We start from the raw sequence: 27294 nt of genomic DNA, 5'->3' as shown, positions 1-27294 counted from the left end.
TAGAAATCTTTATCATTCGGTCTGCACGAAAGCTAAAGCCTGTTATGTAACGGAAACCATCAATACTGCTGCAAATAGATCATGTACCCTTTTTAATACGGTGAAAGAACTAGCTGGAGCTAATTCAATGGCTGCTGCATGTCCTCTTACTACCCAGAAATGTCAAGACTTGGCCACTTACTTTGTGGAAAAGATTGAGACCATCATCACTAACATTAATCCTCCTACTAAGGATGACAGAGAGGACTTTCCTCCGATTACAATTAAAACAAACTTCGGCGTCCAAGCCGAGAAGTGCACCGAGCGGTGCGGAAAGAAATAGGGACCCGGTTTCCTAGTTAACCGAGGGCTTGAAAAGGTGGTAGGCGGAGAAGTCCGCGCCGATGAAGCTGTCTCGGCAATCTCCCCTAAAGCAATCTTCGGAGAGCGGGGGATTCGGGGTGGAACCAGCAAACAGGCGTCACGCTAGGAGCGATGGCGATTAGCAACAAACAGGAACTGGAAAGGGGGCGTGGTCACGGCAGTAAGCCAAGCATCTGCTTCACGGTAGAGCGTCCCTTTACGTGATTAAGGGATCGTCTCTAAAGAGCAGTCTATGTTGTTCTATGAGGGAGTGAGGGAAAAGAGACACAGGGTGGCCATGTAAACACATGTCAATGCCTCTCCCGGCTTCTTGCTTGCTCTACATGAATGACCAATATGTCTTTGTAACCAGTTCTAGGGTTGCCTTACTCATCAGTTCCAAGTTATTCTATTGCTCTACCCTACAAGTGGATGTTGAAATGTTCTTAACTGCTTGAACCAGGGTAAACTATTATAGCATAACAAAACGGTTGGAGTGGGGTCTAAGGGGAAACCATATTTATAGAACCATTAGACAGTCTACACCCCCATATACAAGTAGAAACAAACAAACTGACTGTCAGTGGTCTGTAGCGTAAGAGGACTATGTGTCTGGAGAAACAGGAAATTTCACTGAGTACTGGAAATGAATCCCATCAGCCCACCCAACTGGCGGAGCATCATCATCTGGGATTGTTGTGGAAACTCGTATAGATAGGGAGTAACACTTTGTTGAAATAGTGTGTTAATCTCCACTTCACCGAGACCACCAGCGATGGATCCAGCCATGGAATGACAGGGAGGGATAGAATGGTGTGGGATATTTAATTGCAGTGAGAAAAAATGTGTAAACAAAGAGTGTGTAATTTAAAATTGGCTACCGTGACTGCAAGGAATAATTTTAATAGGGAGCAATCAGGTGTCAATATTAAAACAAAGTGTATGACAGTTTGACAAAATACCTGCCGGGGAAAGATGGTATAATGGTCAACATGTTTCTGCCAATTATTAGGGGTATTCCCTACTGGCTTTCGTCGGGACCTAATAATACACTACTGCAAAGAAAGGAAAACAGTGCAAAACAAAGTATTTACACCAAGATAAATGATACCGGGTATTCTGTTGAGCGTGGAAGATCTCCTACGTCTCTTTATCCGGTTCAAAATCCTATTGGATTCTTTCCTGCAAAATTTACAAGCATAGAACAGTTGTACATGTAACAGACACAGAAAATACAGTTTCTAACCTAATGTTAGATGTCACTCTTATGTCTGACTTCTAGAGATAGTCGAATGTAACTCACCCAAAATTCTTTGGGAGTAAGCCCCGCCTCTCCTGCCCACTGCTCAGGAAATGGAGGCCCGCTCTAAATCAGTGAAAAGAATAGAAATAATGATTGGTGGTACGGGTTCTAACTCTAGAGATACCAAAACCCATTTGTTCACTGTATTTACTCAATAGTTTAATAGAACCTTGGCATTTGATTTCTGAAGCACTTCAGACGACGGCATTCAGTGAGCCCACACCCAACGACGACATTGTGTGTTAATATTATTCAAGGATTTAGCCAAACTGCCAACTTCAACTCTAATAATTAAAAATCCTAATGCATTTAAGAAAAAAGGCAGGGTAACTCTTCAATATAGCACTCTTTAACAACATAAGGTTTAGTCTAAATATTCTGACAACCAAATGACAAGAGAGAACAAAGATCCGCTATAGTTTTGCAGAGTGCCCCATTTTCCTGCTGTCTCTTACCTCTCCGTCGATACCTCTGGCCTCGTCCTGAGCCAAGAGGGGACGTACCGACTGGTTGAGCAGGTTCATTATTTCTAGTCTGTTGTAGCCAATCGCAATGGCTTAACAGAACTCGTGGTCATGCGGACCGCAAAGGGCACCGCGTGTAGAATGCTCCACCCTGGTCCGCTATTTAAACCAGGCGACAGACTAGCATGGGACGTGCTGCGATCGTTGGCTTAGCATTCTTCTTATGAGAAAAGAGCCTCACTAAAGCCCAGTATGCAGACGTCAAGAAAGGAAAATAGTGGACACAAAGCGTCTCTGAAACCCGAAAGTTCATCGGGGTACGTGTACTGCATACCAAGGCTAAGCCGCTTCACTGTTAGAAAAACAGTAAACAGAGACCGCGACCGCTGATTGGTTAACGCTATGGCCAATGGCGGGTGGCGGCTCAGATATCTCATCGATTTACCTTTTCGGCTCCAAATACGTCATATGGGCTAAGGAGATACGGCAGCAGAGAGAGTAGAAATACACGCCGTAGTTTTATCCAGCGCGGAATATTTATAAAAACCATGCCGTTATTGCGATACATAGATTACAAACAACACCAAAAAACAAACGTCCGTTGATTAGGCATTGGCGTAATTAATCGCAGATTGCGGCAAGGAAAATGCAGAAGTCTCTTGAACGAGTCTCAGGCAGCATAATGCAAACTATTTATGATCTATCAATCATCACTAGACCATGTAGTCTGCTTCACGGTAGAGCGTCCCTTTACGTGATTAAGGGATCGTCTCTAAAGAGCAGTCTTTGTTGTTCTATGAGGGAGTGAGGGAAAAGAGACACGGGGTGGCCATGTGAACACATGTCAATGCCTAATTCTCGTAGCTGCTCTCAAACCCCTAGCAATATGTCAAAGAACGACCACAGCCCCCAGAGACAAACCGAAAATGGTAAAACCATCACTACAGTTGAACCCACTTCCTTCGCTGCTGTGTGTGGCAGATCTGCATATACAAAGCAACTGCCTGGTAAATCTCCACACAATCAGTTCTATAACATAATGATAGTGCTGCACTGCAGCATCTCAGTTTACGTGCTAGCAAAAGGGGACGTAGGTAGTACCTTCGGATTTTAAGTGACATATCATACAACAGCATAACACGCATAAATGACTCGGGTCCCCCTTATGTTCGGGGGCACGTGTCAGATCCGCCTCCAGGGGCTTTACCCGTGATTTAATAAAGGTCCGCACCTAAGGAGTTCCTAATCTGAACATGAGATATAAAGCCATTTTCTCAGCAGGGAACAGCAAGTCCAAGAACGGCCCCCAGTGACGTTCACATGTTACTTTCTGGTAATTAGTCGGAAGGATGCCTCTCCCGGCTTCTTGCTTGCTCCACATGAATGACCAATATGTCTTTGTAACCAGTTCTAGGGTTGCCTTACTCATCAGTTCCAAGTTATTCTATTGATCTCCCCTACAAGTGGATGTTGAAATGTTCTTAACGTGCTTGAACCAGGGTAAACTATTATAGTTCCTGCATCATTGCAGTTCCTGCAGCTCCATTCTATATCAGGCAAGAGCTGGAGTCGACCACACTCGCCCCCGGTGTCTTACGGGGTCGAGATCCTCCAGTGTGGTGAACCTCAGGTCAGCTGTTAATGCTGCCATTGGGGTACCAGGACCCAGGTTCAGTAAACTTCACAAGAAGATGTTTCCCAGTTTATGAAGAGCCTGAACTTTCGTAAAATCTCACAGTTAGCACCAGAAGAACAAGCCACCCGTGCGTTTGTCTTGAATGCGTCAGTGCTCCTTTTATTGGTCTCTTGCTGCTTGAGTTAGCAAAATGCAGAATTGTGGCGTCAAGTTTGTTTCCACCTTCGCCAGATGAGTTTTCCAATATAAATGGTCTGCCGGGGTATGTGGGGAGCTTCCAGGGACACCTCAGAGCCTGGTCGATTCTACTTTGGCCTTTTCAGAATCCGGCCTGAAGGTTAGAGAGAATATTTTTCTCCTTTGTCCCGGTCTTGAGTCGTGACTGTAAGAGTTTTCTAAAGATTGCATGATTCTAGAATCGCAACAAGAGTCATTACGGTGTTAAATAACTCTGTTAAAGGCCCTGAAGCACTGAATGTCTGAACTGGCCCTCCCTCCTCTCCTCTGAATCCATGCAATAACGCCTCGCGAAGGTGTGGAGGAGGGAAGCCCATGTCACTGCGCAGTAAATCTCAGCCACAGGAACACCCCTGACAAGTGCTGATGCGGAGGACTCTGCTCTGCGGGACTGAGCGCAGATTCCCTCAGTCAGTTCCTTTGTGATGCACAAGATGATACAATGACATAAGGTCCTCTTCTGGGCAGAGGTGCCCTTCTTGCAGCCTCTACAGTCGGCACCTATGGTCAATATAAATGTAGACTTCCTTTTGGGGCTCTTACTGATGTAATGTTGCCTCCTCTGGGGGTAGAGGGTGGAAAGAGTGACAGATCACCTCAGATGGAAAGAGGTCACTCTTTGGGAAGGAGAGGCGATGTAGTTCTGAGGAATAATTCCTCCAGGAAGAAGAATGTGAAGGGCGGCCACACACTCAGTGCCTGTAACTCACTGATGCGCCGCAACGAAGTGATGCTATAAAGAGTACAAAGGCATAGCCAAACTGCTAGACGAGGAACCTGGGGGAACAGCAGATAACAAGCAACACCGCTTCACTGTAGAGTGATTTCTGAAAATTACCAAGAGCGGTCCATTAACCAGAAATGTACAGTTTTAACATTTGCTGACATGACGTGGACAATATGGAAAATACAGTTCAAAAGCAAAGATAGAACAATCACACTTGATTAAATCTATTCACAGAATTTAGCAAATGAAATCAGCAATAATCATGAAATAAAGTGCGCAAGAAGTGAACAGATACTCATGTTAATAAAGAAGTGAGGGGTGCATCGAGACAAAGTGAAGACGTATGACTCGACTCCTCGAGTGACTTACAGGCGCTATAGACACTCCATTTCGTTCTATGGTTTGTAAACTGTCTTAGTTCATAATAAGTCTACAGCAAACCTTTGTTGTTTGTTGTATATCATCAAAATAATAACCACAAAAAACGGTGTACAGTATCAGTAACCATAGCTAGTAATTATGGAGGGGCTCAGAAATGTGAAAACAAGTCCATTGAAGCATAAGCAATGGAATAGGTGCAAAGATATGTGCCAGTCCCCTCAAATATCTATGATTGGAGATTGCATGAGGCATGCTGGACAGGGAATCAAAGTATCCTTCGTCTACTGCTCAACTAGTCTGCAGGACCAGCGACAGAGCACAATGGAAAGAGCACAATGGAAACCTTCTGAAAGGAGAACCTTCGAAGAGTCCACGTTATGATCAACACGCCAGACGATGTATGATTTTTATCTTCCAGAAGAGACTGACTAGGTGGTGGGGCAACAAGCTGATAAAATTAGATCGACCACCTCCATTGGCAGCTGGAAGGAGCTCCGATGCCCCTTTCAAACTCCAGACATGAAGGTGGAGGCTCTGGGGGCGTGGCTTGGGCGCCGATGGCGATGGTCGCCTGAGAGCTCAGCTCCGGGACTGAGCCCGGGATTATCCTGTAAATCGGAGGCTGCGGGGCACCCCAGACCCCGCATTCTGCTGAGCGGACCGACGAAGACCTGCCGGGGCCCCTGGTGGAGCTTGGACGAGGGTTGCTCCGGAGTAAAACCGAAGTTTGCGGAGTTGCGGAGTGCGACCCAACATGGCGCCCGGACTTCTTTGTCCCCCTGGTCGGACCCACTGACTTGGAGGAGCGTCGCGAGCAGCGACTTGCGCCCGGTTTTGCCTTCCCCGGCTGATCTGTGCATTGGATATCTGTTGGATTGGACTTTTTACAACGAGTTTGCACTCAGTTGGGTGACCGGGCGGATGCCCACGTTGTAGAGGACCCCGGGAGCGGGCGCCCTGTGATCCAGGCGGTGGCCCGACTCACGACTCCGCACCTAGCTACGTCTTCCTGGCCAGTCCACTTCCATGGGAGGCGCGACACTTTGGCACCACAAATCGTCCGATGGAGTTGGTGACCCTCACCCCGGGTCTCTAGCGGGTGAGCGGGCCTGCCCGACTCGGCGACGGTTGTCTCCGCCCCCTCATCGGTGCCCTCGGACGCCGTGGCGGTGGCGTGAGCCGAAGCGGAGAAGTCTCCACAGGCCCTGGAGAAGGAGGTCTCCCGTACTCAATTTGAGGACCAGTAACCGGGAGGGTCGTGGTCGGCATCTGCACCCGGAGACGCCTACTCCGGGACCTTCACGGAGTGCCCCCGGCGACATGGGGAAACCTAGAGGAGCCAAGGGGACTACCCCGACCGCCTCGGACTCGGAAGCCCAGGACAAAGAGGAGCATGGGGACCCAAAGAGTTCTGGTGGCGCGTCGATGCAACAACAGTTCGACCGCGTCCTGGAGGCGATAGCGACCACGAGATCGGCCCTCCAACAGGACATTGCCCAGGTGGCGACGAGCCTAGGCCTCCTCAGGGCGGACCACGGCAAACTTTCGGACCGGGTCAAGGAAGTGGAGAGCTCGGTGAAAACCTTGGAGCCGGCGCAGCGAACCTTGGCTGCGACGATGAAGGATGCCCTATCCCGAATTGCGACCCTGGAACAGAGGGCGGAGGATGCGGAAGGCCGCAACAGGAGGAACAACATCCGTGTAGTGGGCCTACCGGAAAAGATCGAGGATGGCGACATGGTGACATACTTGGAGACCTGGCTCCGTGACACGGTGGCCCCGGAGGGGCTATCCTCCTTCTACACTCTGGAGCGTGCCCACAGAGTCCCGGCACGGCCACCGCAACAGGGACGCACCCCGAGGCCGGTGGTGGCACGGTTATTGCACTTTCGGGACAGGGACTTAATCCTTAATGCCGCCAGACATAATGGTCCATTCAAAGTAGCGAACAGTCAGGTGAACATCTTTCCGGATTACACCTACGAGACTCAACGCAAGCGGTTCTCCTTCCTGGCAGTCAAGCGCGAGCTCAGGAGCGAGGGCATCCAGTACTCGCTCCTCTACCCTGCAAGGCTCCGCATCATTGTCGATGACAAAACTCAGTTCTTCGACACCCCGGAGGATGTCTGTGCCTGGCTCGAGCTTTACAGGACAGGTAAAGATGGCTTCGGCTCCTCGTCCCAACAGGCAGATGAGCCGGAACAGAGACGACGATCCAGGAGGATCAGGAATCGCCGTGGCCGCACGGGAGGGCCCTCAACTGCAGAGACGTCGTCGGAGCGGAGGGGAGTGTTGGAAGTACTGTCGGAGTTGTCGGGTGCACGGGACGAAGCCATTGAGGAGGAAGAAAACCCGGGTGAAGAGGAGGCACCATCGGACTCGGACTCGGAGGACTCAGTGACCGATAGTGCCCATACACCGGTGATCACACCGAAATCGGTGGAGGACCTTTTGGATGGACAAGGGTAACAGGGTATGCTGCCTTATTTTGGGAGGGGGCCCGGCAGGGGGGAGGCGGTTGCCGTCCATTATTGCTGACAAAGAGGGAGGGAGGGGTGGGGTGCCCCTGTTTCTGCCCGAGAGGGTTTTTGGCACTGTTTAGGGCTTGTTATAGTCCTGGTGGCCTGAGCGCCGAGGGCCCACTGCCTCCGCCCGGCCCGCACCTGGCCCTTAAGGCCTTCCTACGGTGGCGACCGTAGGATTAGTAGGGGTTATTGGGTTGATGGAAGACGAGGTTTGGATGGGATCTAGATGGTGCAGTTTGGGTCCTGTTCTGGGGTGGGTGGGTGAGGGTTTGGTTCGTTCTTGGGTTGTTTGGTTTTGGTTGGGGAAAATGGCCGCCACCAGTGCTGGGAGGAATGATGTCTTTTCTTTGTGGGGACCCGGATGGGGAGACTGTGCGAGAACAATGTGGGACAATGGCTGATGTTGCTAACTTGAAATGTGTCACTTGGAACGTAAGGGGGCTTCATACTATGTCCAGGCGCCACAAGGTCCACGCTTATTTAGTGCGTAGGGGAGTGCAAATGGCGCTGCTGCAGGAAACTCATCTGAACAAGGCGGAAGGGGCGGCGCTACAGCGTAGGTGGCGGGGGCAGGTCTTTTCCACGTCGTACTCCGCTTATGCCAGAGGGGCGCTAATATGGATCAGAGCAGGGGTCCCCTTCCAAGTCACGAGAACAGTGATAGATCCAGAGGGGCGTTACGTGGCCATCTCGGGCACTCTAGGAGGGAGGGACTTAAACGTTTGCTGTGTGTACGCTCCTAATATGGACCAGACTGCCTTCCTTTCCAGGCTATCGGGCTCGTTGGCCCACTTCTTCTCCGGGCCCCTTCTGCTTGGGGGAGACTTCAATTCCGTAGTGGACGTGGACATGGACCGCTCGCATCCACCGCTTCCCGATTCTCCGGTTCGTCGCACGGCTAAGGGTCGTCAGGATTGGCAGACCCGCTGGGGTTTGACGGACATCTGGAGGGCGCATCACCCCGCATCTAGGGATTATTCTTATTTCTCGAGCCTTCATGAATTGCATGTCAGACTAGATGGCTTTCTTGGGTCGCCCGAACTGGTTTCGGCAGCGGTCCGATCTGAGTACTTGTCTAGGACCATTTCGGACCATAACCCCCTCCTGCTGGACCTTCGCTGGTTCCCCGGGACGCCGGCGGTGCCCACCTGGAAGCTGCGACCCGAGATTCTTGAGGACAGTGTTTTCAGGGCGGACCTGGGGGATAAGATATTGGAATATTTTGCGTCCAACTGCGGCACCGCGAGTACTAGAGCGTTAGAATGGGACGCTTTTAAGGTAGTGGTGAGGGGTTACTGCATTTCTAAGAAGGTGGGCATGAGGCGCGTTATCCTAGCTGACTTAGATGCAGCGGACCGGAAACTCCGCGAGCTTGAAATCCGCCGCCCCGGACACCCGGAATTGCAAATACAAACGGCGGAGGCGAGGGAAAAGGTAGCGGCAGAGGTCGAACGGCTCCGCTGCTTTGATTATAAGGCCTATACGGTCCGGTCCATCGCAGAGGGAGACAGATCGAGCGCGTTGTTGGCGTGGCTGGCCAACCCTACGCGCCAGTCCCAATTGACGACAAGTATGCGTGAGGCAAGCGGAACCGAGGTACACACTCAACCGGAGATTCTTAGTTGCTTCCGGCATTATTATGAATGTTTGTACCGCAGTCGCTCCGCACAAGACCCTGACCGACTTGATGATTATCTACGTCCACTGGAGCTCCGCACAGTGGAGCAAGAAGTGGCGAAAGCCCTGGGATCCGACATTGAATTGGGGGAGATCCGCGGGGCCATTAAACGGATGGCGAGAAACAAGACCCCAGGCCTGGATGGCCTACCTGTGGAGTTTTATGCAGCTTACGCTGACCTCCTAGCCCCTCGATTATTGGTGGTCTACAGGGAGGCGAAGAGGCTGGGGCGACTCCCGAGCTCGATGTGTGAGGCGTTGGTGGTTCCTCTCCTCAAACCGGGCCGAGACTCCTCCGACCCGGGGTCTTACCGTCCCCTATCGATGTTGACGGTGGACTATAAAATACTGAGCAGCATCTTGGCCTCGAGGCTGCTGGGACACATGAGTTCCCTGGTGCATGAGGACCAAGCTGGTTTCATCCCACGGCGGAACACGACTATGAATATTCGCAGGTTGTTCCGTTTGCTAGGGGAACCATTCGTGGATGCCCCGTCCCCGGTCGTCTTGTCGGTGGACCTAGAGAAGGCTTTTGATAGCCTGGAGTGGGACTACCTCTGCACGGTGCTGCGGAGATTCGGCCTCGGGGAGGGCTTTGTCAGGTGGACCGCGGTTCTCTATGCCTCTGCTTCGGCCAGGGTCCGGGCGGGCCCACTGATTTCCTCGCGGTATCCGGTGGAACGAGGCACGCGGCAAGGGTGTTCATTGTCCCCACTTCTCTTTGCGCTGGCGGTGGAGCCACTCGCGCTGCACCTTCGATCGGGAGCCCACTATACGGGCTTGTCGACGCCTGTGGGCCCGCATTATGTTTCGCTGTATGCGGACGACCTGTTGCTCTTCCTGGAGGACCCGCTCGACGCTTTACGTGGAGCGGCGGTGGCGCTCACAGAGTTCGGGGAGGTCTCGGGCCTCCGAGTGAATTGGACTAAGACCTGTCTTTTTCCGGTACGCAGGGGTACTCCCGCCCCTGCCCTAAGTAGGGAGATCAGATGGGAACCCGACTGCTTTAAGTACCTTGGGGTATTTGTTTATCATGACCAACCTGACCTCCTAGATGGGAACATTGCCCGCAGCATTCGAGCACTCCGAGGCTGCATGGACTTTTGGGCCACGCTGCCGCTTTCGGTGGCGGGACGGATCGCCCTGCTTAAAATGGTGGCGCTTCCTCTGCTATTATATTACTTCCGGACACTACCGATCTGGGTCCCACCGGCCACGTTTCGACTGTTACGCTCTATGGTGGTCGGATTCCTCTGGGGGTCGGGCCGACGGCGGGTGGCCCTCAAAACCCTGATGAGGCCGAAAGACGAGGGGGGGCTCGCGGTGCCGGACTTTGAAAAGTATTATCTGGCGGCGCAGCTCCAGACCTTCACCCAGGAGATCGCCAGGGAATTCCGGGGCCCGGAAGACGGGAGGGGGACGGGCATGGCCAGGCATGTTCTCTCCTTTATAGCGCTGCGACAACGTTTGGCCCTGCGGGATTTGTCGATGGAGGAGCGGACTGTCCGCCTGTGTTGGAATCGGGCCCACGCCCGAGGCCAACTGAGAACACCATATGCGCCTGAAATACCGTTGGGGATGCTGACGGCCCTCCCCCACGGAGGTGATTGGTCACGCTTGGCGGCCTGGGAGGATGCCGGCTTACAGCTGGTTGGGGATCTGTACGAGGACGGAGCGCTCTTGTCCTTCCAGGATCTTATTGACCGCTTCGAGATCCCCCGTGGTGACTTTCTGCTACACTCGGCCATTGTACGAGCGATCCAGGCACACTGGAGGAACGGGCAGGAGGAACCCCACTTTTCTCAGGTGTGCCAGTACGTGATGATGTCGGCGGGCACGGTGAAGGCGGTCACTTGCCTCTACGGCAGGTTGATTAACGAAGGGTTGGCTCCTCTCACCACTCTAAGAAACCGCTGGGAGGAGGACATTGGTAGGGAGATCCCGGAGACGACCTGGTCCCAGTTGGTGAGACGAGCCTGGAAGGGCACACGTAACGCCCGTTTTCAACTGGTCCACTATTACGTTCTCCATAGAGCGTACCTGACCCCGGTGAAAATCAGGCGATATTTTGCCACGAATTCGGCGGAATGCCCTAGGTGCCCAGCTCAGGAAGCGGACCTCCTACATATGTTATGGGCCTGTCCGGGACTGTCATCTTACTGGCAGGAAGTAGCGACGACCCTGGAGGAGGTGACGGGGAGATCCTTATCATTGGATGCGGCGGTGGGGCTCCTACACTGGTTTCCCCATACCCCCAGGAATAAAATTTCTAGTAAATTTATCGACCTAGGGCTCCTCCTTGCTAAACGAGAGGTGACCAGGAACTGGAAGGCACGAGTTGGTCCAACAGGCAGCAGATGGCACAGTGAGCTTTTGAAGTGGGCGGCGGGGGAGAGCGCGCTGAGATATCAACTAGCTTGGAGGCAGCGTAATGAGAAGGCGCAGGAGGCCGCGTTGGAGTGGGAAATGTTGGTGCAGGCCCTCAGGGATTATTGTGCCCCCAGCGACTCTGAAGGTGAAGAAGCGACTCGCCCCGAGTCCCGGTAAACGTTTGTACTGATAGTCCCTTGCTTTCCCCGTGGGTCCCATGGCAGGTCCTGTGTCGGTAGCTCCCTGGCGCTGGTGGTGGGGTTGGGTGGGTTTTCTTTTAGTTAGTAGTCCTTTGAGGGTGGGGGGTTTTCTTTTGGGTTTATAGGCTTGTTTGGAAAAGCAGATGACGGACAGTGAATCATCCGGACCAGCTCAAGCATCCTACTGATCCCCCATTGCATTTCGCCGCCCGACCCCAGGGTTGTGGGCCGGATGGCTGTGTACGGACCTTACGGTGGGGGGCCAGAGGGCCTTATTCTGTTGATATTGCTTGTGATACAATGCTGGTCGATATTGTAACGATTTACTAATTCCTGCAATAAAAATATATAAAAAAAAAAAAAAAAATGAAGGTGGAGGCTCTGGAAACCGAGGTGCGTGTCCCGTCCCTCTCAATCTCCAGGCATGAAGGTGGAGGCTCTGGAGAACGAGGTGCCTTTCCTGCCCCCTCTCGATCTCCAGACTTTCCAATTGGGAAAGACGGTCCACTCGAGGCAGATGTGGCAGGTGGCACATGGAGAGGCACAGGCAGGCCATGTACCACACCCTTCTGACCAGTGATGGGTGGTAAGAATTGCTTCAGAACAGTCATGGTGAATGTTCCTGAGAGCAGGAGGGATTAAGGATATGGGAAGAAAGGTGTAGTGAAGCGGAAAACCCCACCTCAACCTAAATGTGGTCCCCAACATTTCCCACAGTGTAAACTGGAGGACACATAATTGTGGACAATGGGCGTTATCACAAGTTGCAAATCGGGGTCCCACAGGGCTAACATGTTCTACACCAGAATCCAAAAGGAGATGCCGTTCGTGCCTGGCAAGATGAAGCCAACTCACGCTGAGAGCTGACCAGATGGTTGGCACCTAGCCAGGTCCCATGCTGGTGCACGTAGAACCCAGAGACTGGCACTTTTGCGGCGCCGGAACTTCACTTTTTTTAAGCTCCAGTGGCGCAATGTGCCACTGCATATTTATAAGGCCACGTGAAGCCACTTTACATGGCTTTTCATGGCCTTATAAATATGTGCCCCTTTCACGCAGAGCACTGCATGAAACGGGTGACCCATAGTTGTTACTGTGGGTGGCATTAGGGAGGCACAACCAGAAGATGTATTTTTTATTCCTCCTCGGGCTTTCCTTTTTCTATTTGTGCTGCATTCTGCTACACACCTATTGTAATAGGAAATCGCCTCATGTGATTGACTTTGTGCAGGAGCGTCTCCCTACAATCAATCAACCCTGCAACGCAGGCACCCTTCCATTACACCTGCGCTGGGGAAAAGGACAGGAATGCGCTGAATCACATAGATTGTTCTGACGTAGGACAGTGCAGCAAGATTCCTTGTGGTGCTTCCCTACCAAAAAACCTCATAAATGAGGCCCAGAGTCTCTGGGCTTCCTGACTGAGGAGGAGAGACCTGCAACAGGACGGCGTTGGATTGACTGAATCCAGCCAAACGTGAAAGAGAAAAAGAAGAGATCACATTCTTTGGCCACATCTACACCGACACAAGATGTTTGGACGAAAGAGCCAGACCACCCGTAGGATCATGAGACCACCATGAGCCAGACCACCGGAAGGATCATGAGACCACCATGAGCCAGACCACCCGTAGGATCATGAGACCACCATGAGCCAGACCACCCATAGGATCATTAGACCACCATGAGCCAGACCTGATTACCCCCTCCCGTAGGATCATGAGGCCACCATGAGCCAGACCTGATTACCCCCCACCCGTAGGATCATGAGACCACAATGAGCGAGACCTGGTTACCCCCCCACCCGTAGGATCATGAGACCACCATAGCGTTTGAGCAAGAAGCAACAGCTAAGACGCAGACATTCGCTGTATCAGAAGTCCACAGAGATGGGTCGAGGAGATGTGGTCATGGAGCGACTCGCGTGTATTCTCTTCCTCAAGCATTCTCTTTTTCGTGTTTTCTTTTCTTTCATTCTTCCCCTTCCTGTCTGATTTTCTTCCCCTCACCCCACCTGATGGCCCAAAATTCTTTCATTTGTCAACCAAGTGGTAAGATGTAGATTAGAGCTTAGTTTGAGGTGGTGGTCGGAGGTGGGGCCCTTCAGCACTCTCTTTTTGGGGGCTGGCACTTATTTTTCCTCATCAGACTTTTACCCATCAATCCATCCATCTATCTACCCATCCATCCACCCACACATCCATCCACTCACCCATCCATCCACCAACACACATCCATCCGCCCATCCACCCACCCATCCACCATCCATCCATCTACCCACCCATCCACCAACCCATCGATCCACCCACCCAACCATCCAACCACCCACTGACACATCCATTCGCACATCCATCCACCCATCCATCCATCCACCCACCCATCCATCCACCCACCGACACATCCATCCATCCACCCACCCATCCATCCATCCACCCACCCATCCATCCACCCACCCACCCATTCATCCACCCACCCAACCATCCATCCACCCACCCACACAGCCACTGACCCATCCATCTAACCATCCATCCATCTACTCATCCATCCACCCTGACACATCCATTTCACCCATCCATCCACCCACTGACACATCTACCCACCCATCCATCCATCTCCACTTCTTTCCTTCATCTCTGACCGCCTTGGCAAAGTGGGCTCTGGCCCCGGGCCCGGCCTTTTAGGGGCCCCTGCTAGACCTGGCTCTGTTCTCCACACAGCCCTGCCCTGATGGCCTTGAATGGTTTTTAAACACAGTTTGTTTTCATATATTTGTATTACAGGTGGGTGGCAGGGATTGTGCGCAGTGTCAGTGAGCTGCTGCTGGGTCATTGGACACACTTTAGAGTCTGGAGCAGTCTGATTGGATCAGGAACCCACAACTGGTCTGTGCAGGGGCCCCAAAATGTTTGGCCCAGGGCCCTCACAATCCTTAAGATATACCAGCCTCCCCCTCCTCTTCCTCTCTTTCCATCCATCTAATTTCTACCTCCCACCCCCAGAAGAGAAGCAGAGGCCCCCCTCCCAGAAGCAGAGGGGCCCCTCCTATAAGCAGAAGCAGAGGGGCCCCTCCCATATGGAGAAGCAGAGGGGCCCCTCCTATCCTTCTACAGGGGTCCCCAGGGGGAGGCAGCAGCAGTCGCTCAGGAAAGGGATTATTCTGTCTTTATTTTAGGATCTTTATAGAGCGTGAACGGGGTGGGGGGCAGCCAAGCCGCCTCGGATTAAACATTTATTATCACAAGTTGTGACAAGAAGAGATACACACAGTATAACACCCCCAGAGGGACAGACATCAGGAGTGGGGCACAGTGGGGTGCAGTGTCAGCTGCACAAGACACGATCATCAACACAAGTCAGAAATACCCAAGAGATCTACCCCCTCCGGAGAGGACATTTCATGGTTAAAAGTCACTTTTTGGGGACAGATCATTGAGGGGTGTTGGGGGGGGCAGCAGCATCACCCGAACCAGGCCCCGGGGCTGAAAGATGGAAATGGATCAGGACATTTCCTTCATTTCCCTCATTCTGAGTGATGAACACGTGCCTCGTGTGTAGCGCCTCGTGTCTGGTGTGTGGTATTAAAGCGCCTCGGTCCGAGCCACAGTCCTGCCCCCGGGGGGCGCCTCTGGGCAGGTCCAGGGGAGCAGTGTCTCTCTTCGGGGCCTGTGGATAGCGCCCCGAGGCTCAGGGCGGAGTCAGAGGCGCTGTATGGTGTGGAATGAACTCTGGGCTCCTCTGTCCTTAATGAGAATCCTTCACTGAGAGGCCTGTCCAAGGGTGCAGAGGAGGAGAGGCCTGTCCAGAGGAGGGGTAGAGGAGAAGAGGCCTGTCCAGGGGTCAGAGGAGATGAGGCCTGTCCAGGGGGGCAGAGGAGGAGAGGCCTGTCCAGAGGAGGGGCAGAGGAGTTGAGGCCTGTCCAGGGGGCAGAGGAGGAGAGGCCTGTCCAGGGGGGCAGAGGAGGAGAGGCCTGTCCAGAGGAGGGGCAGAAGAGGTGAGGCCTGTCCAGGGGTGCAGAGGAGGTGAGGCCTGTCCAGGGGTCAGAGGAGGTGAGGCCTGTCCAGGGGTGCAGAGGAAGTGAGGCCTGCCCAGCGGTCAGAGGAGATGAGGCCTGTCAGGGGTCAAAGGAGGTGAGACCTGTCCAGGGGTGCAGAGGAGGTGAGGCTTGTCCAGGGGTCCGAGGAGGTGAGGCCTCTCCAGGGGTCAGAGGAGGTGAGGCCTGTCCAGGGGTACAGAGGAAGTGAGGCCTGTCCAGGGGTGCAGAAGAGGTGAGGCCTGTCCAGGGGTGCAGAGGGGGTGAGGCCTGTCCAGGGGTGCAGAGGGGGTGAGGCCTGTCCAGGGGTGCAGAGGGGGTGAGGCCTGTCCAGGGGTGCAGAGGGGGTGAGGCCTGTCCAGGGGTGCAGAAGAGGTGAGGCCTGTCCAGGGGTGCAGAGGGGGTGAGGCCTGTCCAGGGGTGCAGAGGGGGTGAGGCCTGTCCAGGGGTGCAGAGGAAGTGAGGCCTCTCCAGGGGTGCAGATGAGGTGAGGCCTGTCCTATGTTTGGGTGGTTCATAGAAGGTGGGGCCTGTCCAGGAGGGATGCAGTGGAGATGAGGCCTGTTCGTCCAGGCGGGGTGGTCGAGAGCTGAGTTTAAGTTTGTTAATTGTTGTCCCAAGAGATTTGTGGAATGAGTGTAAGTTGCTTGTAAACTGGCCATTGAAGAGCCACAGAGTGAAGCGCCTCAGAATACTTTATTATATATACAAGAGATTAATGCAGATTTACAGACAATATTGCAAAGTCGAAGACCGGGTAAAAGAGGGCGCATCTTTTAGCTATGCATCCAGATGTTAGTGCTTAATGTGAGGGGCTGCAGACTAATATTCTGGATGAGATTTTGTTGTAACCAAAGTACTCTAGTGACAATTGTATTACTAAGCAGAAGAAGATCAAAATAATAATAATGATGGCTCAGTCAAAAATTATCCAGAAGGGTGACAAAAGTGGTTCTCACCGATTGTATTCTCGTTTTGATTCTGGGTTTGTTGCTGGTGTGAATTTGGATATGCACGGCGTTGGTGTGCAGAGTAATGATGTTCAGTATGTGCAAGGAGGAAATGTTGTTCCTCTGGGTCAGGGCCGGACTGAGAACCCAAACCAGGCCTGACAATTTTGACGGACCAGCTCCCTGCCTCTTTTGTTGCTGGGGGCGATATAGCAGCACCACAGCAAAACCGCCCCCAGTAAGAAATATGTTTCCCAGCATTGAAGAATCGGCCCCCACTCTTTCAGCCTCCCGGGGAACCACTGGAAGCCCGTTACGGCCAGTCCGGCCCTGCTCGGGGTGTAGGTTTTACTGACAGTGGCAATTTAAATAATTCAAACACTAATAATGTGCAGAATAAGACTTGATCCTTGCGATGTTTGCAGGAACCTGGGAAAATGGAACATGAATCAGATGACACAGAATGGGATGTCACAGTCAGTGGTCCCAGCCCAACTGGCCTGTGTGCCGAGCATGGAGAATCAAAGGCAGATAATTGGAACATGCCTTCAGTCCCGATGGACCCGCAGCCCAGTGCAGAATAGAACGCTAAATTCTCAACAAATGTAAGATTTCAACAAAATCCTTTAGTGATTAATAAGGATTTTCCACAACTTGCATCTACACTAGGAGTTTCTACTGGACTGAATCAGACACAATGACGGTGCCTGAGATGGAAGAAGGATTGTGTGCTTGGTGCAGTCCTAGAGGTCACCTAGAGGGCCCTTTTGTAGAATAAGTAAATGGGAATCCAGCATCTCTTTTAATCAATAAATGTGCCTCCCGTTCCACAGTCAGACTGACGGGAGCTCCCAACCCACCCCTCTTGGGAAACAAATCCAAGTTGTAGGCATTTCTAATAAACAACTAATAAGCTGTCAGCAAATGTTCCCATACAAATTAAGTCATTGATGAATGGCCACAAACTTAAACTGTGATTAAGATCCAGTTATTATGTTAGGGAAAAACCTTGTAAAATGATTGGTGACTTTTAGGTGAAGAGTCACAATTCATTATTCATTTTGTGGGTGTCGTTTATTAAATTACATTTTGTTGTGCCATGTTTTCATGAACATTCATTGATTGCTGTCATTTTTACCTCATCATGAACCATGTTAATAATGTGTTCTCTCTGTCTAAAAACGTAAGAACGTTTCCTTGATTTCTAACTAAGCAGGTTCTAGTCAGTTTGCTATTTGATATTATAAAAAAAGTTTTCTTATTTCTTAGCACACATTTGTTGTGCTGGTCTGTCTACTGACTTTACAGCTAGAGCTATTTCTGAGTCTGTCTTTTGATATACTTTAGAGGTTACCTTTATGTGATCCTCCTGCAAATATTATGATAATTATTTCTCTGATTGAGTAACCATGTTTATGCCTTCAGTAATTATTTGAAACCTTTAATATAGCTTTGTAGCTTGTTGTAGCTCCAAAGACAAGGGCCTTTACCAAGAGAACAGTCCTTTAATGGGCAGTATTGCCTGCTACGGCTGACTATAAGGTCTTTACACTGTTTGACCTATGAGTGCAGAATGTGTTACTTAATAAAACAACGGTGTCCCAGAGACCCAGGGGGTTGAAACACCTCCGGTACTCCGAACTGCTGTAAGCGTGAATGTTGAACAGTTAACAGCCGCATGCAGGATCACAGGGGTTAATTGTTGAACAATCACAGCAATCGCTGTGAAAGGAGGCTGAGGTCAGCCCCTGGTTCTCCCTGGGCTTGGCTAAACTGCTTTTCATCATTCAGGTGAGTCAGGCGATACGGGAGATGAGCAGAACCCCCCCCTCCTTCCGAGATGCCAGTGACACTGCGAGCTACGGGAGGAGGAAGGGGGGAGGCTCCTGTGTGCCCTGCTGCAGGCTCTATCTTCTGCCTTCTCCTGTCCAATCCATATATTTCAGAGAGGCAGAGGCTGTGTATTAGGACATTGTAATGTTGAGAGCAGCTGGCCTATATCAGGTTGTATAGGCTGCTGCTGCTTTGTTGTCTTCAATGGAGATCTAAACATTTCAATGTTCCAAGTTTTGTCTCGTGAAGGATTTATTTATGCTGACCCTCCGCATCATCCCTTCAGATAAGTTATAGATAAAAAGCACCAACACATTGATGCTTTGTTACTTCCATTGCTTGGCATTCAAACTCTGCATCAGTTTGACCTTGAATTGCAGTTGCTCAGAGAGCATGGTTTGTATAAATATAAGAGTCTGGTTGATTTATGAAGTGTGGGCAGAATTATGTTCAAGGACTTTAACATACCTTTGCAAACCAGATTGTTTTGATTTGCAAGTTTCATGGTCTGTAAATGGAAAGATGGGGGTTATGAAGAAGTGGACTGTGTTGGGGTTTGTTCTCTGAGACTGTGGGTGCACTCCATATTCACAGAGACCTTTTCCAGCAAGGGATCATGGTTCTTGGTGAACCAAAAAAGTATTTATTCATACCCATATTTGCTTCACAATGGCCTCCAGAGAACAAGAGATTCTTTTGTGTTGTAAGTTCAGGACGGTTATTTGTAAAATGTGATGAAGTGTGATAGTTGTCTGATGCAAAACTATTTCTTTACTTCCTTTCAAGGTATTCCGGGATGACCAGGCAGTGCAGCGTGGCTGCCACCCTTGAAGGAACAAAATATAATATAACTGTCAGGTAAGGATTCCTATAACTCTTAAGTTTCCTTTTCCCCAGTTTCTTCTTTCTCTATTCCCTTTCTTGATCTCTGTTTTGTTTTTGCCTCTTCAGCTTCAACATTTGACTCCCTCTGTACACTATTCTTGTTGTTATCAAACTTCTGATAATATTATGATGGAGCCACATTCCTCCTGGAAATGTTGGGGGTGTTGTGCAGGTCCGATTCCTTTTTAGGTTGGTTTTGCCCAGCAGTTCCTTAACTATTGGCACATTTGTCTCCTCCTCTACACCACGTGATACTCTCCCCCCTCTGACTGTTCTTTCGGCGTCTTTTCTCTCTTGATCTAACTTCCATCTCTTTATGTCCTCCTAAACTATCCTTTTCTGTCTTATCTACTGCAAGCAAAAGACACAGTATATGTGTGTGAAGACACATGCACACAGGGCTTGCTTTAGGGTGATGCAACCGGTGGAGCTGCACCTAGTGCTGACCTTGGGGGCACTGTCTTTAGAAGTAACTTATGGGTTTACAAGCATCTGCTGCACAGTTGCCTGCGCAGGAACATGTGGTGAGAGTGGAAGATAGCCTTTTATCTCTTCCTTCTGTTTTGTGTTTTTCTTTTCTAGACCCTTTTTTGTTTCCTTTACTGTTGTGCTGTTTTTTTCTCTTTTTCAGATGTTGCAGTGCCTGGGTCCTGTCGGAGGAGTGTGATGAGTTCTGGGCACCAAGTAAGTCCTTATCATCCGCACAATTTGAAATAGTGAATTCCACTGAGCTAACTGGACACAGCGTCAGTCTACAGTGGCATTTAAAGAAGTGATTACAACAAAGCGAATTCTTTTCTTCAATAAAATCTCCCTTCCTAGAGCACTGGAAAAAGGAATAGATTAACAGTCTAGGTGGACAGGAGATAATTGATTAAAAGTATTACAAATATCTCATTGTGATGCCAGCCTTTGCCACAGAAATTGTAAATTGATAGTGTTGGCTGCTGCTGAGAATCTGTGTCACAATATATGTGCAACTTGTGTTTCTTTCTTAAATAGTAATTACGTTTTCTCTCACATCCATGAGCTCCAGTGATCCGAAGCTCCCGATTTACAGTGTCCCCGAGCTGTTTCACCACTATCAGAAATGATACTCAACTGATTTCCTCGCTTGTTTTTGTCAATATATTCTTTGTGCAAAGTATAAGGTCATGAATATTTTTTCTTTGTGTTCATTTACAATTTCTGACTCCGTTTCTACAGGTGACTGAAGCATGAACAGAAAAAAGAAATTTTAAATTTAGAGAAACACAAGGAAAGTTAAAACATTCTTGAGCTCTTGAGAAGAAACACATTCTATGTACCAGGAATGGTGAGGATGTTGGAGCGGAAGAAACTGGTGAATGTGAAAGTTGTCAAATCCCTAAAGGAAAATGACCATAAATGTTTAGCAAGTGTCAGTAACTGAGATTGAGGAGAACATTGGCCACAATTGATGCCCACGCAGTGCGCATGGGAATTCTCAGTGTTGTAAATTCTGTTTGATGGTTTATGAGAAATGCTTTGGAGACGCAAACCCTCCACAACAGATCAGCATCCGTAGACGTGTTGTGATGTGACAGAACCGTCAAAAAGACTAATATCCTCGGTTTACAAGAGCAAGCTTTTGTCTCTGTCTCCTGAAGATGAGAGGAGAGAAAAGGTTGTTTAAAAGAAAGTCATTGTAAATACGCTTTCTCAGATGTCAATTCACCAAAGATGCTGGCTTACCATTTCCAATATAGGAAGATTTTCCCCCACCAACTCTGTCTCTTGGGTTGATCCGAATGGTTTCAAAGGGTCCTGTAACTCCAAAGTGGATCATGTACCTGTCTTAGTCACTGAGCAAAAAAGCATATACTAACAGAAAGTATAAAAGGGGCCAGTGTTACGCTATTGATAATTCATAACCCACCCTGGGATGCCCTAAGTATCTGTCCCTAGTTGTATGAAAAAACATACCTAACAGTCAAACACTAAAGCCCAAAGACCTTACCAGTGCTTTTAAAACTCATTAAATCAAATGTGATAAACTAGAATCACTAAATGAGACTAATTAAACTAGAGAGAATTCACCCAGGCATAACTTGGAGAAAATGAATCCATGAGAGGCCTCTTAATCAATACAAGGGGCTCCTCAGTGAAAGTTAATAAGACAAGTGAGATAGGTGCCTTTAAAGGTAGGAACATGATCTCCAGGTAAAAACTATCATTAGTTAAAATACATATGTTAAGAAGAGCATCTGAAATGTATTTTAGAAGTTAATGCTGAGTTGTAACATAAACAAGTACACAATCAGAAATCAAATTTAGTCTTAAGATGGCATGTTCCCAGGAACAAACCCAACTTAAAGAAATAAACAACTCTAATAAGAGCAATGAATGTGAGAACAGCTTTAGTCATCAATCCTACCTCACTAAACATGAGAAAACTATCGTTGGACAAAAACCCTATCAGTGTCCCGAATGCCAGAAAGTCTTCAATCACAAATCCAGACTTACGGTACATGAAAGAACCCACACTGGGCTTAAACCATATCAGTGCTCTGAATGCTGTAAAAGCTTCAGTACCAAATCCAATCTCACTTCACATGAAAGAACCCACACTGGGCATAAACCGTATCAGTGCTCCACATGCCAAAAAAGCTTCAGCTTTAGTTGCAGTCTGATTCACCATCAGGGAACTCACACTGGCCAAAAACCTTATCAGTGCTCTGAGTGCCAGAAAAGCTTCAATCGTAAATCCAGACTTACTGCACATGAAAGAACCCACACTGGACAAAAACCTTATCAGTGCTCTAAATGCTATAAAACCTTCAGTCATAAAGCCAGCCTTACTGTACATGAAAGGACCCACACTGGACAAAAACCTTATCAATGCTCTGAATGCTATAAAAGCTTCAGTCAAAAATACAGCCTTACTGCACATGAAAGAACCCACACTGGGCAGAAACCGTATCAGTGTTCTGAATGCCAAAAAGGTTTCTATCACAAATCCGGTTTAACTCTACATGAGAGAATCCATACTGGGCTCAAACCCTATCAGTGCTCTGAATGCCAGAAAAGCTTCAGTCGGAAAATAACTCTCACTCACCATGAGAGAACTCACACTGGGCAAAAACCTTATCAGTGCTCTGAATGCTGTAAAAGCTTCAGTCATAAATCCAGCCTTACTGCACATGAAAGGACCCACACTGGACAAAAACCTTATCAGTGCTCTGAATGCTGCAAAAGCTTCAGTCAGAAATACAACCTTACTGTGCATGAAAGAACCCACACTGGGCATAAACGGTATCAGTGTTCTGAATGCCAAAAAGGTTTCTATCACAAATCCGGTTTAACTCTACATGAGGGAATCCATACTGGGCTCAAACAGTATCAGTGCTCTGAGTGCCAAAAAAGCTTTGGTCAGAAATCCAACCTTACTGTGCATGAAAGGACCCACACTGGGCATAAACCATATCAGTGCCCTGAATGCCACAAAAGCTTCACATTGAAAACAACTCTCACTAGACATGAGAGAACTCACACTGGGGAAAAACGTTCTTAGCTCTCTGAATGCTGGAAAAGTTTCAGTCGGAAATCTGGTCCCACTCAACCTGTGAGAACTTACCTGGAAAAATCCTTGTAATTGTTCTAAATGCCAGGGAAGGGTCTGCTGGAGATTCAGTTTCATTCAACAAGAGAGAACCCACAACGTGAAAGAAAATGACCCGTGCTCTCAATGTGACAAAAACTTCAGCTGTAAATGTAACTTTCCACAAAAGAGAGACAATGTGGGAGAATAAAAGGTGCTCACTGTCAACCCTGAGGAGGAGCTTTCAGCATCGCAAAACATTTACATGAAGCAGCCAAAAAGACTTCACTCCATTGATTGTCCAACAAACTGTGTACTGAGAACAGCGCACAGCGTGGGATGGAAATGCTTGAATTAACCTCATTCTTTTGTAACTATTTGTGGCCTCATTCCATTCAGTGTGTTTTGTTCCCTGAGTGTTTATAAGCAGTGGCTCTGACCCACAAAGGCCATTCGATCCTGAACTTTAAGGCCACGCTGCTAGGATCTGGAATGCAAGTAACTTCAAACTGTTTCCAGTGTTAACGAGCCTCACCAGGGGGCTGCAGCAGAAGTCCCTTTGTCGTAGGTCTCTATGGGACCAATATCTGTTCATGTCTGTACCACGTAGGGCTGATCATTGAGAAAAACTAAAGGTGATGGGTGGACTGGTAGTTAATCTTGGCAACATCCTGCCACATCATTTTCTATTCTCCGTGCCACTAAAGACAAGGCCAACCATATGCAAACCATTCGTGGCTCCACCCTAAATATTCCTAATGATTTCCGTTCCAATGGGACATGGCCTCGTATTACAAATATCCACATGAGTGGCCTCTTTCCATCTTCTTTTTGTTTCAAATAGAACCTGCTATCCCTTTAACCATGCCTCAGGCCTGCCACGTTCCATGCTTTGGCTCTGATCATCAACCTTGAACCATATCCATAACTTGGCAGCTGTTGTAATTTCTTGAAGTTTCACACATTTTGATGGCCGTGGATTCAGGTTCAACTTGATGACCCAACTCTACTCTGTGGGAATTTTGCACTTCAAGCCACTTCTGTGCAGCTCATCACCTTCTGAGACTGATTCAGCCAAAAACCTCGCATCAAATTCCAGTGTTAATCATCACCAGAGACTAAACTTATCTTTGCCCTCTCGAGCATAGCTGCCGAAGTCAACTACAATTTTGTAGGTGACTTCCTGATTGATTCAGTGGATCTGCTTGTTTTTTATTCATTTACCTTTTTGTTTTGTTTTGACAGTTGTTTTTGCTAATTAATGATCCTTACATCACAGCCCACCTTTAGATTTTGCTTCTGAATAATTATTAAATTTTCTTTTTGATCTAAACTTGGTTTGAATCTTAAAGTTCCTTGTCCATTTTTAATAAACTGTATTGAAATGTGTGACTTCCACTGTTTTGCTCTACCTACACACCATGCTCCCATCTCTTCTAGTGCGGATGATAATGTGAGAACTGTAACAAGATCACAATCAAGGGCTGTATTGAGAAATATTCGTCTTCCAAGTCACACAGTAGTTTGTAGTTCTTTATTTGTCTTTTATATGTACATCCCCCCATTCCCTTCCAAGGTAGAGTATAGTTTGCGAAGCACGACTCTCTTGTGGCCCGCTCCCCAGAATAAGTCCATAAGAACAGAAATAGAGTCCAATGTCCTGAAGAAGCGCTGAGGCGGGTAAACTAGAGGTGTCAAAAATCAGTATAAATGTATTAACAGCATTTTTGCAACTTCCACTCTACCCATGGGTCGATAGTGGCAGGGAGCTCCAAAACGACAGGGAGCTGCTAACATTGGACATCACCTAAATTGCCCAGTATAAGTTCATCATCGGTGTGGTAAGTTCACCCCTAAATACCTGAAGATGTCAGGGTGCCACCCCAGTGCTAATTGGGGCAGCACTTCCTGTTCTAAGTTGTGAGTTTGCACATTGAATATAAGTTGGATTTGGTCCAATTTAGCCTCAGTCCAGAAGTCCTACCAAAAACGTCTAGAACATCCATCACCTGTGGCTGTGGTAGATTGCCTGCACATTCCTGAGGTACACAAATGCATCATCAGTATACATTGATATGGCCTCCCAATTTGGCACACTCCGTATACTGACTGCTGGGTCCTGCGAACGAAACAGGCCAGCGAACAGGTCAATGACTAATGCTGGTGTCTAAGCCTGAGTATGAGCTCTTCTATCTGGGGGCCCCTGGGGCTGAGCTGGGCTCTTCTATCTGGGGGCCCCTGGGGCTGAGCTGGGCTCTTCTATCCAGGGGCCCCTGGGGCTGAGCTGGGCTCTCCTATCCGGGGCCCCTAGGGGGCTTTCCTTCCAGCCCTGGGGGTGTTTGTGGGCATCATGTGTGTTAAAGAGGGGATTTGTGCACTGCTGCACTGCATCTTACTGCGCTGTGAGGAGTCTGTGCGTGCTGCACTGGATTTCACTGCACTGTAAGTTATCTGTGTGCACTGCCTCTTAATGCACTCTGATGAATCTCGGCATACTGGACTATATATTACTGCACTATGGTAAATGTTTTCCACTGCACCTTCCTGTACTGTGAGGAATCTGTGCATGCTGCTCTACATACTACTGCACTGTGAGGAATCAGTACCACTGCACTGATCTGTACTGCACATGCATTCTACCCGTATTCTACTGCACTGTGAGACACCTGTGCATGCTTCACTGCTTTTTACAGCATTGAGGAATCTGTGTACACTGCTTTTTATTACACTTTACGAAATTTGAGCACGCTGCGGTGCATTATACCGCAATATGAGGGATCTGTGCACACTGTACTGCATCTTACTACACTTTAAGAAATCTGTGCACGCTGCACTGCATCATACTACAATATGAAGAATCTGTGCACACTGTTCTGCATCCTACTACTTTTTAAGAAATCTGTGCACGCTGTACTGCATCTTACTATAATATGAGGGATCTGTGCACACAGCACTGCATCTTACTACACTTTAAGAAATATTGAATTGAATTGAATAGCTTTATTTCGATATAAAAACATATCATAAAAGCATTGCATTACATCATTTTGGTAAAAACAGTTTGACAATACACAATATAAAAAGCCTACGGAATCAGCAGTGGCATTAAAAGAGTGAATTATTAGCCAAGTCATAAGAGCAGGTACAGGCAGAAAACACATTACTGGGTCAGCAGTTTCTTTGCAGTTCTTATCCGCCAAGCCCAGCCCAGGAATTTTGCCATACAGCAGGCGAAGAAGGGACGGGCATCTGAACGTAATATGCGTAAGGCTTCCAGGTGTGATCTAGTGCCCAAACTCCTACATAAAGGCTTCAGCCATCTCGACCTGGGCACCGCATAAGCATAACACTCAAACAACAGATGAGCAATGGACTCAACCCTTAAGTCACAGAAGGGGCAATATGGTATGGTTTGTAGTGGTGGTTTCCGAGTAGAAGTTAACAACCCTAAGGGAAGTACTCCTACCCTAAATTTGAAGTACAATGATCTGTCACCCGGGTTATGAATTAAGTCCAGGTAAGGTTCTCTATAGGGGAGCTCCTTAATTAAAAGGAACTGAACAACAGATTTACAATGTTTAGGATTGCTCATTCTCTCGTTAGCCACCCATAACAAATAAGCCTTCTTTAGCATTTGCTTAGAAGGGGCTGTTCTGTTGACCCAAGCATCTCCTACACCCAATTAATGAAGAAACCGCTTGACCTCCCTGAGCCAGGTTACCTTATGCCAGCCCGATAGGGATAGGAGTTCTCTTAGGGCATCGGCATAGCTGCTCAGTTCTGGAACATTCCATATCCTGGCCCATAATAAAAGGGGGCGTAGCCTAGCTTGCTCACATATTGGGCGTGTACCTGCATCAAGATGGAGGGGGAGTGTAGGGGTACTGTGGGGTAACTTCATGAGATCTTTATGGAAGTTGTTTTCGAGGTGGGTTAAGGTGTCGACTCTCTGTACGCCCCACAGTTCTGCGCCATACAATGCTGCACTCACCACCCTTGCTCTGTAGATGTCTAATAGTGCCCCAATGGGTTTGAGAGATGAGGCACGTTGTTCTTTGAGCACGGCCCCTGCAACCCTCTTATGGGTCAGAAACACCTTTAGGTGGTGTGCCTTCCAACTCATAGTGTCACAGAGTCGAATGCCCAGGTAGTCAAACTCTTTGACTCTTTCAAGT

General features: G+C 48.9%; 2 protein-coding genes across 2 annotated transcripts in view; both read left to right on the top strand.

Annotated features, from left to right (window-relative positions):
• The window catches only part of LOC147737192 (uncharacterized), a 77001-nt gene extending 52490 nt beyond the window's left edge, over nt 1-24511 (top strand). Inside the window, exons 2-4 of the mRNA XM_086919096.1 lie at nt 19462-19533; nt 20192-20244; nt 20767-24511. Of these exons, the coding sequence (XP_086775222.1) occupies nt 21863-23092 (1230 nt within the window). The 5' untranslated portion in view covers nt 19462-19533; nt 20192-20244; nt 20767-21862 and the 3' untranslated portion in view covers nt 23093-24511. The remainder of the gene's footprint in view (nt 1-19461; nt 19534-20191; nt 20245-20766) is intronic.
• LOC147737191 (uncharacterized) overlaps nt 19462-27294 on the top strand; it is a 41552-nt gene continuing 33719 nt past the window's right edge. Inside the window, exons 1-2 of the mRNA XM_086919048.1 lie at nt 19462-19533; nt 20192-20244. The gene's annotated coding sequence lies outside the window, so the exon portion shown is untranslated. The remainder of the gene's footprint in view (nt 19534-20191; nt 20245-27294) is intronic.

Source organism: Lissotriton vulgaris, chromosome 1_1 (genome assembly GCF_964263255.1).
Source record: "Lissotriton vulgaris chromosome 1_1, aLisVul1.2, whole genome shotgun sequence".
NCBI classification, from domain to species: Eukaryota; Metazoa; Chordata; class Amphibia; order Caudata; family Salamandridae; genus Lissotriton; species Lissotriton vulgaris.
Note: the sequence above shows the minus strand (reverse complement) of the source record. Positions and strands in the feature narration are given on the sequence as shown.